Raw genomic sequence first — 18,414 nt, 5'->3', positions numbered from 1 at the left:
GCAGCTGGTCTTGAGGATTACTTCTCTCTTTCTCCTTTTTTAAAAAAATTTTTATATTTTTTAAATTTTTTGGCCATGCCACACAGCATGTAGGATCTTAGTTCCCAGACCAAGGATCGAACCTGCACCCCCTGCATCGGAAGCTCCGAGTCGTAACCACTGGACGGACCGCCAGGGAAGTCCCGGAGTACTTCTCTTTTGAACACATAGGATGAATGAGTTTAGGAATGTAGTAGTCTCAAAGCCACTGTAAGCTCTTAACCTCCATCCCCAGCAGCCTCTTCTTTTAGTTATTTCTGACGATAATGTCGGGATGATCAAGAGCTTGGAATCCAGAGTTGGACTGCTGGGATTTGAATCTTCCTCTTATCTCTAATGTAATCTGGGGCAAATTACTTTAACCTCTCTGTTCCTGTTTCCTCATCTATAAAAACAGAGATGATAATAAATAGGGTGACTATGTGATTCAGATGCAGCAAGTAGAATATAAAGTTTTCGCACAATGCCAATGCGTGTTCCCTGTTATAATTGCTATTATTATTGATGCTGTCCTTGCCACTGGCCATCCGAGGTTGTGAGATACTGCCTATCTATAATTTTGCCCTTTGTGCCAAGACCCTGACGGCATAGAACCCAGCAGGCTGAGGAGGTTGCTAATGAGGTCCCCTAAGGTAGTCCTCCAGGAGTCTGGTCTCTTTAGAGAGACAGGGTGAGAGAAACAGGAGCTCTCAGAGGAAATTGGCATGCATTCCCTTACCTCCCCCAGAGTTAGATGTGCTAAAGGACCCCTCCTTCTTCAGTACTTGGCAGAAGTAAAAGGCAGCCTGGAGAAAAGAAGAAAGATGCTTCGTTAAGGAAGTTTGGTTTGGGTCTGCCCTTTCTTTCCGGGATCCTGGTCCATGGATCCTCTTTCCTTAATACTCCTAGCCCTTTGTTTCATCTGGCTGTGTCAATACAAGTCTAAAAATCTCTTTGAGATCCTTTCCGGCCTGTTCAACCAAACCCATTCTGCAGTGACCTTTTACTGGCAGATGAAAAGCAGATGGCCTCCACCTGGTTTTGCTCAGCTGGTGGCTTCAAACAGTGTGACGCTTCCCAAGGAGGGAGGTAAGGGGACAGGGAGCTTTTCTTAGCAGGCTTTTCTGTCTTACTAGAATAACTCAGTCCCTTATCCCCACCCTGAATGACAGAGCAAGGGATAGATTTGGGATGGTGGAGCCTATGAAAGGTTTGTGGAAAGTCTTTCCAGAGTGGAAAGTCTTGTGTTTTGGTCGTTGAATGGTAAGCATGCCTTCTAGAGCAGAAAATTTTTCACTGCCACTTGTATCCCATTGGTAGTATTTATGTTGGAGAGGCTAGGGGGCAGGGGCCCCCCTGTGAGTGGGGTCAGGAGCCTATCCTTAGCTTGCTGGCTGCTCACAAACCTCGCTTCTTACAGTGTTACCGGGACTTGGCTCTGGTGAGTCGTGACGGCATGAATATTGTTCTGAATAAAATCAACCAGATACTCATGGAGAAGTACTTGAAGTTGCAGGATACCTGCCGTACTCAGGTAAGGCCAGAAAGAAAGAGAGATCCAGCTCAGAGACATAACAGAAAATGGATCCTCTCCTAAGCGGAAGGGAAGGAGGAATCAGGGGTAACACACTCTTGTCTTTGTACACCTAACTTATAAAATGACTGGATTAGACCCTTTCTCAAATTTACAGGCCCTTCTCTTCATACGTCTTTTTCTCTCTCCTTTAGTTGGTGTGGTTGGTACGGGAACTAGTGAAAAGTGGGGTTCTGGGAGCCGATGGTGTTTGCATGACATTCATGAAGCAGATTGCCGGTGAGTTGGATGGCAAGAGCATAAAGAAGAAAGAAGTATGCAGTATGCCTAAGTCCAGGCAGTGGAGAATGATTGAGTGCCTAAGGGACTTGATTCCTGGACTGTTTATGTTCTTTCCTTTTGACCCAGGCATCTTCTGGCCACATATGTTCCACAAAGAAATTGAAAAGTTACAGGGGGCCTTTTGGAGCAATAAGTCTTGCCTTTTTCCTTCCTGCCAAACTTGAGGCCTGATAGAGAATATTTAGCCTGTTGTTGGCCTATTGTAACCAGTCCTCACTCTGGGGTTTCGTGGCCTATTGGATCAGGAAGAATCTGGAAGGAATGGGGGAGAAGTAAGGGCAAAATAATTGGTTCTCATCTCACTGTACTTTCAGAGCCCCCGACATCTTCTCTGGCTCCACCTCAATGCCCTAAACACTTAGGCCCAGTTTGAGGGACAAACTGTGTCGCAGAACAGACCCTGACATTTAGGCTTCGTTATCTTCAGAGACATCTGAACCGCTGATTATCCAAGAGTCCTGCCCCTGCTACTTCTCTTCCCAAGATTACACGTGTTTGTGCAAAAATGACCCTGTCTCTCTACCTCACCATTGCCCCTCGGTTCTTTGCTTCTTCAGGATTTTATATAACAGTGATGCTCCTGTTGTGATGTGTATAAACCTTCATCTACGTGATGTGTGACTCTGTAAATTGAATTTTTACATTAGGACCTGGGGCAAGGCATAGCGTTGTTGTGCTGGCTATTTTTATCCATTCTCCTGGCACTTTCTTCCCTTTTTGGCACTCCTAGTCCCCACTTCTGATCCTATGATTTTGATCTGGCATTACTGCTTGTTTAATTCTGCCCCAGGAAGTTTCATAGCAAGCACTCGAGACTGTGATACCTGGAGACCAAAAACCCTTGGCCTGTCTTGAGCTGAACACAGGATTTGGGACATCCGGTGGCTGGACTGCAGCTGTTGCTTGCCTCCTGGACTTGTCAGGCCCTATTTGAAATGTCATCTGTTCTTTCCAGCTGTGGGCTTTTCATATCTCCTTCCCAGACATTCCCTTTTAGGGGTCAAAGTAATCCCGCTGCAACCCCCTGTCTGTGGAAAGTAGCAGCTCTGATTTCTGGAAAAACCCCAAACCTTCCCTTTCCGTCTCTCTGGAGGCAAAGAGGGAAATTGTAAAGCCTGACAAAACAAAGACAGTTTTTTCAGCCCTCAGAGCATCAGGGATGGGATAACAGTCAGGGATGGAGCAGTAAGAGGGAGAAGGAGTGTACTGGCTGAGCTGAGTCACTAATCAGCCGTACTGACTCTCTGTTTTCTCCCCCTTTGATCAGGTGGGGATGTTACGGCAAAAAACATCTGGTTGGCAGAGAGTGTTCTGGATATCCTGATGGAGCAGAGGTAGAGTCTGTCGTGAGGGGAGGGCAAGAGCTGGATGCGGCCACACTGGGTATGGGACGCAGGGGTGTGTGAGGAGCTGTTAGTGGCCCAAGAGCACAGTAGGTTAGAGACGGTGAGGTGGGGGAGGGAGCAGCCACGTACTGGTGGCAAGAGACGGAATTAATGCTGTGCTGTGGCCCAGGGATGAAGGAGTGGGAAAGAAGGTTTTTACTAAAATATCTCAGAGCCCAGGAAAAACTCATTTCATCTGATAAGGGTTTATTTTTGATCCAGACCTCCATGGAATGTTTATCTTTGGCGGGAGGTAGGGGAGAATGAACTCAGCAGAGTGGGGCCGGCCAACCACCCAGGCCTGGCAGGTACCCCTGTTCTCCCTTCCAAGACTGTCCATCCTACCCATGCCCTCCTTTTGTTGACGTGGCACAGGGGGTGGTGAGAATGAGGAGGTCACTGAGGCCAGTGGTGCGGAGGGCATGAGATCCCTTCTCCATCAAAGTAAAGGACCAGAAAGTTTGCGGGCTGTTGCGTATTCGAGCTTGTTTGGGTGTGAGGCCTACCTCTTGGTCCTGTGGCCGCAACTTCCTGTTGCGTGATTTCAGAGTCTGTTTCTGGGAGAGGACACCACAGTTGTCACACGATTGAGACGGCTGATAGTCTCTGTATTTCCAGTGGTTTAGAAGAATGGACCTCAGCCCTTCTTCACACTTGTGAAAGAGATGGCTGTGTTCTGTGCACTGCAGAACTGCAGAGCTGTGCCAGCCCTGCCGGCCAGTGCCACCTAGTGCCCCGGGCCTGGATGTGCAGCCGCAGGTGCGGCTGGCAGCACGGCTCCATCATTGGTACCGGCGCACAGCACATGAGCTCCTAGCAGTTTCTTATCAGATCTCTGTTTGTCTTAAGTCACTGGGCCTTCCTAACATCCTAGGTCAGAGGGTTTCACTTTGATCTTTCTCTTCATTACCCCATCCCATGTCTCAGATACATTTATCACCTCCGCTAGCAATCTTCCTAAGAAGTGGTTTTTCTAATTTTGTTCCTGGTGCCGGATACCTTCTGTTCCCATACCTTAAAGCAGAATTTTTCTCATTTGGGCAGTCAGAGCACAGTCTTACTGTACAGGTGTCGGATAACTGCCCTACCTTGTCTCCTGCCCTCCAAAAAACTCACATCTTTTAATGCACATGAATCTTTAGAACTTTAAAACTGTCCTCTTTCACACCTTCTTTCCCACTCCTTCCCAGGTCTTTTTAGGGGTGTGGAATTAAAAGGTTACAGGTGGGGGAGGGGGACCCACCCCAGTGGTCTTGGCTGCTGCTTTTACTCTGTGAAAGGAGAAGGCCAGAGTCTATTAATTAGGTGGCTTGAGGCCACCTTTTCCGGAATCAGGATGTTGCCTGGTTGGATTAATTAAACTCCCCGTCTTTTTCCTCTGGTTCCCTGTCTTCCAGCAGGGGTGCTAAAACACTTACAAACTGCTTGTTTAGGGGAGACAGCTCCCCAGTTTTGGTGATTTGAGCCAGCGTTGGAGTCTTTGAATCTCCCCACAGTTTCTTAGTACTCCTCTTCAAGCAACAGGGAACGCAATTCTTCCATTACCACCTTTTCTCCAGGAAATGTCTAAAACTCCTGGGAAAATAGGCTTTGCCATCCAAAATCATGTTCTTCTCTTCAGATTATGATTTAAGGCAGGTGACTCATTGACTGGGAGTGGGATCAGTGGCCAGAGAACAAATCAGGGGAACATTTGTGTTGTGCTGGGCTGGTAATGACAAGCATACCCAGTGTGTTCTGAAATCTCCACGGTCCTGAAAGGGTCTTGGTAATCCCCAGAGGTCCTTGGGCTGCACTTTAAGAACTGCAGGCTGAGGGGCACTTGCACACCTTTTCACTCCTAGTCTGAGTCAGGCAGAAGCTATGGCTTATCTGTGTCCCTTGTGCCTCTTTCAGGGCTTAGCACACAGTAGGCACTCCGTTAATGTTTGAATGACTGAGTCAACAAACTTATTTTATTAGAAGTACTTATGTGGTAGAGATTGCTTTCATTTAGCACTTATCTTTATTGGGCACCTGGTAGAGTGAGAGGAAGTTGTCCCCACCGTAGCCAGTTAATGGTCCAAGATAGATAACGACAGCACGAGTGAGCAATTAAGGAACCAGAAACTCACTCCCAGTGCTAATCATCAGCCATTTCCGAGGCACTGGAGCCAGGCGTGGGGGTAAATGGGGTGGGTCTAGATGGAGCGCAGGTGCCCATGTCTTCAGTGTCTTCCCTCCCTGCAGGGAATGGGTACTGAAGAGCAGCATCCTCATCGCCATGGCTGTTTACACATACCTCCGCCTCATCGTCGACCACCACGGGACCGCCCAGCTCCAGGCCCTGAGGCAGAAGGAGGTGGACTTCTGCATCTCACTGCTTCGGGAGCGGGTGAGGACAAAAAACCCGTAAGAAAGTGAGACCCGGAAAGGGACACCTCTCGTCAGTTCTCTGGTGACCTGGGGCCAGAGATGTGGTGGAGACTGGAGGTGGTTCAAGGTCTGCTGCTTTTTCATCACTGTAAGACAGATGAGGCTAGCAGGGTGGAGAAGTCAGTGTGGAGCAGCCCTAGTTCCCGTGATGGCAGAAGATGAGATGGTTGGGTGGCATCACTGGTTCAATGGACACGCACTTGGGTGAACTGTGGGAGATGGTGAGGGACAGGAAGGCCTGGTTTGCTGCAGTGCGTGGAGTCGCAAAGAGCTGGACACAACTTAGGGACTAAACAACAACAAAGCCCCAGTTACTGGAACCCTGTTGGTTACACTGGCATCCTGGGGACTTCCCTGGTCAGCTTCACGGGCGCTGTCACACAGCACGTCCCAGACAGAAGCTGTCTTGTGTTTCCACTGCTACGTTACCCCCACCCACCCCCCTGCCTGCCGGGGTAACTGCCATGGTCAAGTTGGACAGTGAATTGTCCACTGTCAGATCTCCCAGGAGAGACAGATCCTAGAGTTAAAGCTGTCTAATGCAGTAGCCACTAGCCACGTGTCACAATATAAGCTAAAATTAATTGACATTAGGGACTCCCTGGCAGTCCAGTGGTTTGGACTCTCTGCTCCCGGTGCAGGAGTCATGGGTTCAGTCCCTGGTTGGGGAACTTGGTCCACACATGCTGCACAGTGTGGCCAGGGAAAAAAAAGCACACACACACATTGTAATTAGATAAAAATTTTAAATTCAGTTCCTTAGTTGAATTAGACACGTTTCAAGTGCTCATTTGCCGCATCTGGCAAATGGGTATCCTTTGGACAGTACAACTAGAGGTCATGTCGTTACCACAGAGAGTTCTATTGGACCAAGCAAGTCCTGGGGTAAGGTGTCTGGAGCTCAACTTACCAGCCCTAGCCTTTTGGAATGTTTGTGTCCCTTGACCTGGACTGAAACCATTCTGGGAGGAGAGGGCCACAGATTAATGTGACGGCAGCAGGGCTTCAGCAGTTTTCAGCAACCTCTCCTCCTCGATTTCTGTCCCCAACTTCAGCTCTCTTCCCCCTTGAACAGCTTGGAGCCAATCCCTTGGTTCCGGAAAAAATTGTGTAATCCATTCGACCCCTTTCCTCCCCTCCCTGGAACATATTGTTCCTTCCTCCCTTCTGCAGGTAGACAGTTCTTGTTTTTATTCTCTTTCCCGTCTCCCACCACCCACCCCATCTAGTTCATGGAATGTTTGATGATTGGCCGAGACCTCGTCAGACTGCTTCAGAATGTTGCCAGGATACCAGAATTTGAACTGCTTTGGAAAGATATTATCCATAACCCTCAGGCCTTGAGTCCTCAGTTCACAGGTAAGTAAAGGTTGGGGCATCCTGTCCTTGAGAGGTCACTCGAGAAGGCAGAAATGAGTGGATACGAGAGGCTTTGGCAGTCAGGTTTAAGAAGCTTGGGACTGGGCAAGCTCTGCTGGGGACAGCTGGATGTGGGAACGGCAGGACTACACAGAACCATTCATGTTCCCAGACAGTCCCTATCTGGCAAGCTCTAGCTGTTTGTCATTTAAGAAAAAGTGAGATAGAGAGCTGTGATCTTCCTCCTCCTCCTGTCCCACCAACTCTTGGGCTCAAGAGTTGAGCCGATGACCAGTTTCCAGCTTCACTGAGTGTCAGGAGTGTCAGAGGTCAGCTTGTGAGACTGACTCAGCAGAGGCACTGGAATTTGTCCTGTAAGCGAAGGCTCCTCCCCAGGAACTGTGATGCCTCTGAATTCCAAGGATCCAGCTTAGCCAAAATCCTCTGTGGGGGAGGGAACGTGTCTGTGTGCCTCCCCCAGCGAGGCCCTTTGCATCTCCCTTTTGCCTTCCCAGGGTCCTTATGGTCTAAACAGTGACTGTACAGCTTTGACCCCAACCTGTCTCCAACATGCACATGTGTGTGATATGCGCACATGTGCACACGTAACACGAGTGTAACAGTCTAGGACTAGGAAGTCAGGAGAGAAGCTAGCTCTGGTTCTGCGTTATGTTGTACTATTCTTTTATGGAAACATGTACTGAGTTGTTCTAAGTGCCTGCTATGTGCTAGGCTCGTGCATGTTAACTCATTTAATACTCAGAACACCCCTGTAAGATGGATATTTTACTTTCCATATTTACAGATAAAGAAATTGAGGTTCAAAGAGATTAAGTAGTTTGCCCAAGGCCACACAGCTAGTAAGTGTCAGAGGCAGGATTTGGCTCCAGGTCTGTCTGACTCCACAGCTCGTGCTTATGCCACAACACCACACTGATCCCAGGACCCAGTGGTGGGACCATCAGGAGCAGAAAGAGAGGCTAGGGTGTCCCAAAATTTTCCCTAACTTTCCCACATGTTGCCAACTGGAATAATGTGAGTAGGGGACTCTGGACGGCTAGTAGAAGAAAAGAATGAATACATCTGGGTCCTGGGGATGGTGGTTGGATGGAGCACATCACTCAGATGCTGGTTAGAACCCCTCTTGCTCGTGTCTTGGAATTTCCCCAAGAGCAAGACCACTGGCCATCGGAACCTGGCCCAGGTGACCCACCTGCCTTCTGCTCCTCAGTCTTCTCTTTTCTCTTTCCTTCCATACTTGGTTCAGGTATCCTACAGCTTCTTCAGTCGAGAACGTCTCGAAAATTCCTAGCATGTCGTCTAACCCCAGACATGGAGACTAAGCTCCTCTTCATGACATCCCGGGTAAGCTGACCCACTTCAGCAGGGAGGGAAGCTGCAGGTGCTGCGCTTCTCCCTTCAGCCTGCAGGCGTCTGGTGGAGGGCTGGTCAAGTTGTGCGATTGGGCGTAGAGCTAAGGACTGGGGATACAGTGTTGAGAAAGACATAACAGTTCCAGTTCTCACGAAGCTTTCAGTCTGTCTAAAGCAGTCATTAAACCAATACTTGTATACAAATAATGTAATTTACCATTGTGAAATGTGCTATAAAAGAGTAGAGTGAGAGTGTTCATTCTGTGAAACTCATGGTTCCTCAGGGTGAGCCATGACCTCTCAGGAAGAGAGCTACGGCCTTTTGGTTTCCAAACGTGGCTGAATTATGACAGCATTGCTTGAGGAGCATGTTAAAATACACTTTCCTGGACGTTACTCTCCCAGAGAATCTGATTATGGCATCTGTATTTTTAACAGACTTTCCGGGCAGCAACTTCTGTGCAGCTAGTCTGGTGTTAAGGAACCACTGCTCTAGCCAGCTTTCAGTTCCCCAAGTCATCCAGAAGAACTGTCTAGATCTGGGCTGTCCCACCTGGTAGCCACTAGCCACATGTTGCAATTTAAATTAGTTACAATTAAATAAAATTTAAAGTCCAGTACCTCAGTTTGAGCAGCTACATTTTAGGAGCTCAGTAGGCACCACCGTTGCCAAATGTTCTGTTGGACTATGTTGATTTAGTTTTAGTTTTTGTTTTTTTAACCTTTCTCGTCTCTATTTTGGTTGAATTGGGAATAGAAGAGGAAATCTAGATCTTCCCCTTAGGAAGGGTTGCTATTTGTACACACTTAGAGTCCACTTGGAGAAGGAAATGGCAACCCACTCCAGTGTTCTTGCCTGGAGAATCTCAGGGACAGGAGAGCCTGGTGGGCTGCCGTCTATGGGGTCACAGAGTCGGACACGACTGAAGTGACTTAGCAGCAGCAGCAGAGTCCACTTAGGGGAAGGACTTGGCTGGAAGAAGGTTTGGAAAATCTCTGTGTTTTAGACAGTGATCCTGTTATGTCATTCAGCCTAGGAAGGCTTTCAGTCAGTGCTGAGTAGACAGCATTCTTTTTAAATCGAGGAAGAGTTAAATCAGGATGTTTTCCCAGAGGCAGAGAGACTTGAGAGACAATAGGAATTAATGACTAAGTCGTGGGAAGAAATTGAGGTCTAGGTCAAACCTAAAGATGAATGGCGCTCATTTCTCTTTGTCCAGAGATCCCACCCTCCCTTCCTAGCTCTTCTTTCTAATGTTTCCTTCCCCCAAGGTGCGGTTTGGTCAACAAAAGCGATACCAGGATTGGTTCCAGCGCCAGTACCTGTCAACCCCAGACAGTCAGTCTCTGCGCTGTGACCTCATTCGCTACATCTGTGGAGTTGTCCACCCTTCCAATGAAGTGCTGAGTTCAGATATCTTGCCCCGATGGGCCATCATTGGCTGGCTGCTGACCACGTGCACGGTGAGGGGCTGGGTGAGGGGGCGGAGGCTACAGGGTGGTGACCCTCTCTCCCTCGTGTCCCACACCTCCATGCTTCCTCCTGACTCTGGGCCACTTGACCCCGAAGGGCCCCTTTTCACTCTCTTCCTCCTGACTATCTCAGCCTTTGCCCTGCCTCCCTTCATATCTCTAGAAGTTTACTCACACTTTTTATTTCCCATGTGAGTTTAGGGTTGAACAGTTTCATCTGAACCTTTACTGCCAGTCTCCAAGCCTGGGTTTCTCAGGCATCCCTGTCTTTCCTGTTAGCTTCCAGAAACCACGTATGATTATTCCTTTGAAGTGTTCCTGACTCACATTCAGGTCTTGTGTTCCTTACACCCTTACTTCCGGGCCTTTTGGCGTCAACTCTGGATACTTCCCTTCTTCGAACAGGGTGAATCCACAGTAGAGCCATTTCCTTCCCAGCGTTTCCTCTCTGTGCCTGGGATGGGAAACTGTTCTCTGGCATCTAGCTGCCCTCTGACCTCTCCTGACAGGGTTCCCCCTCCCCTGTCTGACTGGGTCCTTGGAATGTGCTGATTCAGATATAATAGCAAGCTATGCCTAAGGGTCTTCCCTTCAGGAATGTGCCTGGGGAGCTCAGCACAGGCAGCTGAGGGGCTAGTCTGAGTGTCTTAGCTCAGGGGTGATCAGGGGACCCCCAGGCCCAGATGTTCTCCTTGTGGGGTCAAGAACCCAGACCAATGCCCAGCCCCTTGGTTGGTAAGACCTCATACACAGATTTGGGTGTCTTCACCCCTGGGGCGGTTCCACCCTGACTCACTAGAAACTTAATTTCGTGGATGGAGCAGTTACGTGGGCCCTGGAATCTGCCTTGGGCTCCTGCAGGGAAGGGAGCTGGTTGATGAAATTAGCCTCTTTTTTCCTCTCTCTTTTTTTTTTTTCCAGTCCAATGTCGCTGCCTCTAATGCCAAGCTGGCTTTGTTTTACGACTGGCTGTTCTTTAGCCCTGACAAGGATAGCATTATGAACATAGGTATGTGACTGAGCCCAGGCAGCCACTCCCCAGCCCCCAGCGCTGCTGCCTCGTCTCCGGGGTAGTGGCCGTAAGTGTCAGGGCAGCGTGGTGTGGAGGCAGCTTATCTGCAGCAGTTCCGTTGTTCCTCATCCGCGCTCCCTTGACCTAGAAGGAAAATTGCCTTGATGAGGCTGAGCGACCATGCCACCCGCTTCACCCCATAGCCTGACGTTCGGGCTTTGAGTGGGGAGGGCCCAGGCAGAGGAAAAGTCTGTGCTATCTCCTGCCACCTCCCTCCTCCAAGCCGAATGCTGGGACAGGAAGGGAGATGAGGGCTGTGAGCCGTGGCGGGGAGTGTCTGCTTTTGGGTCTGCTCAGCAGAACTAGAAGGGGGCGGGGAAGACATAGCTTTCTCTGGAGCCATTCGTATATATTGATAGCTTCTTGTATGGGGACTCTGATGTGGGGGGACCCTTTAATTCCACAATCTCCAGAACCAGCCATCCTGGTCATGCATCACTCCATGAAGCCGCACCCAGCCATCACCGCCACGCTCCTGGACTTCATGTGCCGTGTAAGCGCCACAGCCCTTTTTCCTCCCCGTGTCCGCCCAGCAGAGCTAAGTGTGTGTCCTTCTAACCTTGGCAGTCAGTGAATAGGTCTTCCCAGTGCCCCTTGGGAGCAAAGTGGTTGTGCTCATGGTCACGGGTCCTTTGTCCTAAGTCAGTGACGCTTCTCTCCCACATTCCCCCTGTCTCCAGTTGGATCTTTCCATGTCTCCATGGGGTTTCTTAGCCTCAGGGATGATGACTTCAGGTAAAATCCCATCTCCTTGAGGAGCACCCAGGTTGAGCGTAAGAGTTTCCCATTTTAACAGCGCAGGACAGTCAGGAACATTCCAGTCCTTTCTGCAGCCATACCTCCCAGTGTTTCCTGAATGGAACCAAAGCTGCTTTTTAGATCTAGTTTAGCAGAACAGTCTGGATGGAAGGTCCTGCCCTGTGCTCATTTTCTGCTCCTCTTCCCTTCCAGATCATTCCCAACTTCTATCCCCCGCTGGAGGGCCACGTGCGGCAGGGTGTCTTTTCCTCCCTCAATCACATTGTGGAGAAACGGGTTCTGGCGTAAGCACTTCATGTGTCTGTGGGGCAGGGAAACCAGCTCTTTCCTCCTTTCACTAGGTCAGCATGGCCAGATACTGCTCTCCCACTGCCGACCCTTTCCCTTGAGACATATAGAATGTACTGGCTCCACCGCAGGCTGCTAGGCATACGTCCTCTTGCCTCTTAGAGGAACTTCTCTCTTGCAGAGGGATTCAGATGCCTTCCCTGTGCCCCATGACCCTTCCCAGGCAGTATTGCCCAGTTGTCCCATTGGGCTTAGACTTGTGTATTGTTTAGTTCCACGTAGCGTTAGAAGTGAGGAGCTCTGATACTGACCTTCATTCATGTTCCCCATTAGGCATTTGGCTCCCCTCTTTGACAACCCTAAATTGGACAAGGAGCTGCGGGCAATGCTGAGGGAGAAGTTTCCTGAGTTCTGCAGTTCGCCCAGCCCACCTGTGGAAGGTATAGGCCCGCCCAGTCCATCACCGATTTCAGGAGAGGGATGGAGACGTCCAGGGTGCTGGACTGGAACCCCGGTTAGGATGTCACGTGCTCCACCTCTGTGACTCTGTCCAGTTCGGTTTCTCTTGCCCCGGTTTTTTCTTTTAATTCTTTTTTATATTGTCTTCCTTATGTTGTCATCCTTTATGATGTCTTCTCTGTCTTATCTGTTTTTCACTGACATCCCTTGCTCTTTTAACTCCTCTTTTTTTTTTTTTCCTGACCTCTCCTCAGTAGGTGGAAGGCCTTCATGGAATGTATGTTTATCTCACTTTAGCTTTGTCCATCTTTCTTCCCAGCCCCAGGCCCTGTCCTCTGATGAGAGGTTATCATGTTGGGTCTCAAATCTTGCTTCCAATTCCAGGCAGATCCCCTTCCTTTTTTGTTTTGGGGTAAGGGCTTAAGCTAGGCAGAGCTTTCCAACTTGGTTCTAAGTTAAAGAGCACTTGGGACTGTGCCTGATCTTATCTACTGGCTGACCCTCAGCTGAGCATAGAGGCGTCAGGGTCTGTGCTGCTCTCATTACTGGGAAAATCCCCCCCCAAAAGCCCTGGAGGGTGGAGGACAAGATGCCTGTCCTTTCAAGATCCATGTTCCATTTAGGTCATGAGCTCCTTATCCTCCCACTTGCCCTCTTCTCTCCCCTTCCCAAGAGCATGGGACAAGGAGGCCATCAAATGTCTTGTCTTTCTTTACTTCCAAGTCAAAATTGAGGAGCCAGTTTCCATGGAGATGGACAACCACATGTCAGACAAGGATGAGAGTTGCTATGACAACGCAGAGGCAGCCTTCAGTGATGATGAGGAGGATCTCAACAGCAAAGGTAGTCCAGGCTTGTGTCCGTCCTAGGAGGGCTAGCTGGCAGGAGCAGACTCTCTGCCCTCTCTGTGCCTCTGAGTTAGTTTTGTTATCAGTGTTCCTGGATGAGACTCCAGAACTTGACACTGAAGCAGGAGGGAAAGAAGGACAAGTGGTCCCTGCCTTTTCTTGCTTCCTGAGGCTAGAACACGCCACACTCAGGGAAGTGCTTCAGGCACTCCATAACTCTGAGTGAATGGTGCACACCCAGCTCGGGTCAGGGGGCCAGACTGTTCAGGGGGCTCTCTGTGCTTCTCATGTCTGGGCCAAGTAACTCCTTTCCTAAATCACTCCCTTCAGGGAAGAAGAGAGAGTTTCGCTTCCACCCAATCAAGGAGACAGTGGTGGAGGAACCAGTTGATATTACCCCTTATCTTGACCAGCTAGATGAGTCCCTGAGGGACAAAGTGCTCCAGCTCCAGAAGGGGAGGTGGGTGCCGGCCCTGGGTGTCTGCCTGGTACTTGGTGGGTGGCAGACTGGTGGGTTTGGAAGGGTTCTGGTGGGGGTGTGTGGAGAAGTGACTGAAGCTGCACAGGAGATGCCTTCTACAATTTAGGTTGCAGGGTGTGGGCTGGGAGGGGGCAGCCTTGTTTCGCAGCACGCCAGGCCCTCCAACGTTCTGAGTAGAAGAGCCTCCGGGACCAAAGCAGTACTGTGCGGATCCCCCTCTCCTTGGCCTCTGCCCCGAGGCCCCCTCACCACAGCCCGGATTCCCAGGGTTCCTGTGTTTTGTCTGTGTGCACGCGAGTGTGCTTGTGCACGCATTCCGGGTGTGTGTCCCGCCCTCTGCTCTCCTCCGTGTCCCTGAGATCTCCTCTCCCTTCTGCTCTGTAGTGACACAGAGGCCCAGTGTGAGGTCATGCAGGAAATCGTGGACCAGGTCCTGGAGGTGAGGAGGAACCTGCCCCCTCAGGGAGGGAGCAGCCCAGCCCGCCCAGCCCAGAGCCCCCCAGGCAGCTGACTCCCAGCTTCCCCTCCTCCGGATTGGTCCCTTCTGCTGGGGGCGGGGCTTGCTGATGCTGGAGCTGGAGGCAGATGAGCTCAGAGGCTCTGGGTAGTGGGGGCAGGGAGCCTGGGTCTGGGTGGTGACAGTCTCTCCTCCTCTCACCACCCAGGAAGACTTTGACTCGGAGCAGCTGTCTGTCCTCGCTTCCTGCCTGCAGGAGCTCTTCAAGGGCCACTTCCGAGGGGAGGTGCTGCCCGAGGAGATCACTGAGGAGTAAGGCTCATCTTTCCAGACCCTTCCCACGTCCACCCCCACCCCTACCCCAGCCTCAGGAAGCTAAAGGTATGCTCTTAAGGCCCTAGCCCAAGAGGCACCTTGCTGGGGACGTGAGAAAAGTCATCTCTTCGTTTGTTTTTCTTCTCACACGTACTGCTTCACTTAAACGAGGGTTTATTTTGCCTGCTGAACACTGAGCACGCTTGGTCAGTGGACTCGCAGCCCTCCCTGCATGTCCTGCCCTGCCGCTGCACCCGGCAGCCCCAAGGCTTTGCTGCTTCAGGTGGGGTTGGACCCTTGCCTGGAACTCCCTGAAGGGCAGGAGTCTCACTTACAGTGACAACAACCAGACTGCTTCCATGTTAGGCCCCTGGTTTCTCTGAGCCAGCCTCTGGGGCAGCAGGAAGTTCCATGCTCGTTAAGAAAGGAGCAGGCCTGGCCTCTAGCCTCAAGCTGGTCTTCCATGCTAGCTGGCTGTAGCTCACCTTTCCTCCTCTGTCCTGTACAGACTCTCATATATCACCTTCGTCTTGTAGGTCCCTGGAGGAGTCTGTGGGGAAGCCTCTCTACCTAATATTTAGGTAAGCCTCTCTATCTGATGTTTAGGTCTCGCTATGCTGCCCTCTCCACCCTCCCTGTCAGCACGCTTATGCTTCTGTCCTGGGGTAATGAGGCTGCTTCTCCAGAAAGAAGGGGTATGCAGTGGGCACAGGCAGCCATGCCCCCCAGAAGTGCCACAGGAGAGTCTGCCCCAGGGAAAGCTTTCCTCTGTTCCCATCTCCCACTCCAGGAACCTGTGCCAGATGCAAGAAGACAACAGCAGCTTCTCTCTGCTTCTGGACCTTCTCTCTGAGCTATATCAAAAGCAGCCCAAGATTGGCTACCACCTGCTCTACTACCTACGGGCCAGGTGGGTGTGGTCCTGTGTAAGAAGGTGTCAGGAAGCATCCTAGAGTGTGTCTCTCCCTTCATGCCTGACTCCCCAGAGCTCGGTGTGTGTGGGGGGTGTGTGTAACAGTGTTAAAGTGGTTTTAGTATATTCATAAAGATATGCCACTCTTACTACTGTCCAATTTAGAATGTTTTCATCACCCCCAAAAGCAACCGCATACCTGTTCGCAGTCACTTTCCCGTCCTCCCTTTCACCCAGCCCGTGTAACGCTGATCCACTTTTCTGTCTCTGTAGGTTTACTTATTCTGGATAGTTCATATAAATGGAAGCTTACGGTGTCTGAGTTTTCATGACTGACAGTTTTCACTTAGCCCAGTGTTTTCAAGGTTTATCCCATTGTAGTGTGTATCTGTACTTCATTCTTTCTTATGACCAAATAATCCAGTTCTGGGACATCACCACAATTTATTTACCCATTCACCTGTTGATGGCCATTTGGGTTGTTTCCGCTTTTTTGTTTGTTGTGAATATAGCTGCTGTGAACGTTCACGTAGATTTTGGCGTGGACAGATGTTTTCAGTTGTCCTGAGTATATACCTAGAAGCAGCACTGCTGCGTCCAGCGGTCGCTGTTCTCCACCTGTGGGAGCTGCCGGACTGCTCGCCGAGGCGACGCGGGCGCTTTGTTTCCAGCAGCACCGTGTGAGAGCTCTGGTTTCTCCTCGCGCTCCCCAGCAGTTGTTGGCTTTCGACAACAGCCAGCCTAGTGGGCGTGAAGTGGCCTCTCATCCTCGTTTTGATTTGCGTCTCCTGACAGCAAATGATGTTGAGCATCTTTTCATGTGCTTATTGGCCGTTTCCATTTTCTTTGGGAAAAAACTCTGTTTCAATCTCTTATTTTTCAATTGGGTATTTATCTTTTTCTTGTGGGTTTTTAAGAGTTCTTCAGATATTCTATGTAGATGTCCCTTATCAAGTATATGGTTTGTAAACATTTTTTCCTATTCTGAAGGTTGCCTCTTCACTTTCTTGATGGTATCTTTTCAAACACAAAAGTTTTAAATGTTGATCAAGTCCTGTTTTTTTTTTTTTTTTTTCCTTTGTCATTTGTGATTTACTCCTGTTTTTTTGTAAGAGTTATGTAATTTCAGTTCTTACATTTAGGCCTGTGACCCATTTTGAGTTAAGTTTTTTGCATATGGTGTGAGGTAGGTATCTGTGGAGAAGGCAATGGCGACCCACTCCAGTCCTCTCGCCTGGAAAATCCCATGGGCGGAGGAGCCTGGAAGGCTGCAGTCCATGGGGTCTCGAAGAGTCAGACACAACTGAGCGACTTCACTTTCACTTTTCACTTTCACGCATTGGAGAAGGCGACGGCACCCCACTCCAGTACTCTTGCCTGGAAAATCCCATGGACGGAGGAGCCTGGTAGGCTGCAGTCCATGGGGTCGCTAAGAGTCGGACACGACTGAGTGACTTCACTTTCACTTTTCACTTTCATGCATTGGAGAAGGAGATGGCAACCCACTCCAGTGTTCTTGCCTGGAGAATGCCAGGGACGGGGGAGCCTGGTGGGCTGCCGTCTATGGGGTCGCACAGAGTCGGACACGACTGAAGCGACTTGGCAGCAGGTATCTGTAGGTATTATTGCCCTCATTGCTTAGAGCCCAAAGAACAAGAGAGAAAGCTTTCTCTAACCTGACGGGAGCCCTCTCTCTTTCCTGTTCTTTACTCTTACCAGGTAGTAACTTCACTGACTGTGGTCTGAGCCCTATCTGAAACATGGGGGAATGCTGGGGAGGAAGAGGAGTCTCTCCTGATTTCCATAGTCACCGAGTCTCTGGGGAGGGCCGGGGAGGGCCGTGAGACACGTGAGCCCAGGGCATCCAGGGCAGTAAGGGGTTCTAGAGTGGGGTCTACTTAGGGCTTGTTTGAGGCCGGGGTCAGGCTGCTGGCTGAGGCGCGCCTGGTCTTGCAGCAAAGCCGCCGCCGGGAAGATGAACCTGTACGAGTCATTCGCCCAGGCCACCCAGCTGGGCGACCTGCACACCTGCCTAATGATGGACATGAAGGCCTGCCAGGAGGATGACGTGCGGCTGCTGTGCCACCTCACGCCCTCCATCTACACAGAGGTCAGCACCTCGATCTGTGTCCCTGGGACGGCACAGCAGTGCCAGTGGGCACAGGGGAGACCGCGTCATCTCGTTGCACACAACCCTCACCCTCCTCTACCCTCCGCTGCTGGCCTCAGTAGGCCCCTTCTCCCACACCACAGCTGTCCCCTCCTTCTGCCTCACTCTATCAAGTTGAAAAATGTCTAAAACCCACAGAATTCTTGTCCTGTGAGCTGGGTCTGGGCCTGTCCACGTGTCCCCTCTGCTTTGGCCCCATCCTCTGGACCCAGGACAGACAGGGCTCCCAGCCAGATCCATGTCCACATATTCAAGCTCTTTGGCCATCCGATGGCCCCTCCAGTTCTCTCTGGTTTTTTTCAAGACCAGGGCCTCTGTAGTGGAGACTCCGCTCTCATTTCCCTTGTTCACTAAGTCTTCTCTAGGAACTGGGGCATAGGAGGAGATAACTGCTTTTTTTCCTCCTCTTGGTGAGAGTTCCCAGGAACAGGGAAATCGGGGCATAGGGTGTGGGTATCACAGGAGGAAGTGTGATGCCAGCCAAACACCCAAGGGAGGAAGGGCGCTCATGCCCAGCACCCCTCCCCTCTCCAGAAGGGTCCCTGCGCACCCCGCACCCTCCCCAAACACACACACTCTATGTACCTTCTTTGGCAGGGGTCGGCACACACTGGATTTCTTTGCTGCCAGAGATGCAAATGCTAATTCTGTTGTCGCTTCTCACAGAACTAACATCACGTCCAGTCCCATTGAGCTCTAGCTCTGTCTCTAGGTGGCTCCCTGTTCCTTTCCTTACACACTCATACTCACTGT

The 18,414-nt window shown here is 50.5% G+C and overlaps 1 protein-coding gene across 2 annotated transcripts in view; it reads left to right on the top strand.

The window, feature by feature from the left end:
- The window catches only part of INTS3 (integrator complex subunit 3), a 39,213-nt gene that overhangs the window by 15,558 nt on the left and 5,241 nt on the right, over positions 1–18,414 (top strand). For both annotated transcript variants that reach the window (XM_055584224.1, XM_055584223.1), the window contains exons 4-21: positions 1,439–1,552; positions 1,747–1,831; positions 3,162–3,228; positions 5,509–5,653; positions 6,924–7,053; positions 8,321–8,418; positions 9,699–9,890; positions 10,821–10,908; positions 11,385–11,464; positions 11,923–12,014; positions 12,352–12,458; positions 13,201–13,320; positions 13,656–13,785; positions 14,191–14,245; positions 14,472–14,575; positions 15,115–15,159; positions 15,369–15,488; positions 17,448–17,601. In XM_055584224.1, coding sequence (XP_055440199.1) covers positions 1,439–1,552; positions 1,747–1,831; positions 3,162–3,228; positions 5,509–5,653; positions 6,924–7,053; positions 8,321–8,418; positions 9,699–9,890; positions 10,821–10,908; positions 11,385–11,464; positions 11,923–12,014; positions 12,352–12,458; positions 13,201–13,320; positions 13,656–13,785; positions 14,191–14,245; positions 14,472–14,575; positions 15,115–15,159; positions 15,369–15,488; positions 17,448–17,601 — 1,926 coding nt within the window. The remainder of the gene's footprint in view (positions 1–1,438; positions 1,553–1,746; positions 1,832–3,161; positions 3,229–5,508; positions 5,654–6,923; positions 7,054–8,320; positions 8,419–9,698; positions 9,891–10,820; positions 10,909–11,384; positions 11,465–11,922; positions 12,015–12,351; positions 12,459–13,200; positions 13,321–13,655; positions 13,786–14,190; positions 14,246–14,471; positions 14,576–15,114; positions 15,160–15,368; positions 15,489–17,447; positions 17,602–18,414) is intronic.

The sequence above is a fragment of the Bubalus kerabau genome, chromosome 6 (assembly GCF_029407905.1).
Source record: "Bubalus kerabau isolate K-KA32 ecotype Philippines breed swamp buffalo chromosome 6, PCC_UOA_SB_1v2, whole genome shotgun sequence".
NCBI lineage: Eukaryota > Metazoa > Chordata > Mammalia > Artiodactyla > Bovidae > Bubalus > Bubalus kerabau.
The sequence above is the reverse complement of the archived record's forward strand: the minus strand, read 5'-3'. Positions and strand labels throughout refer to the sequence as shown.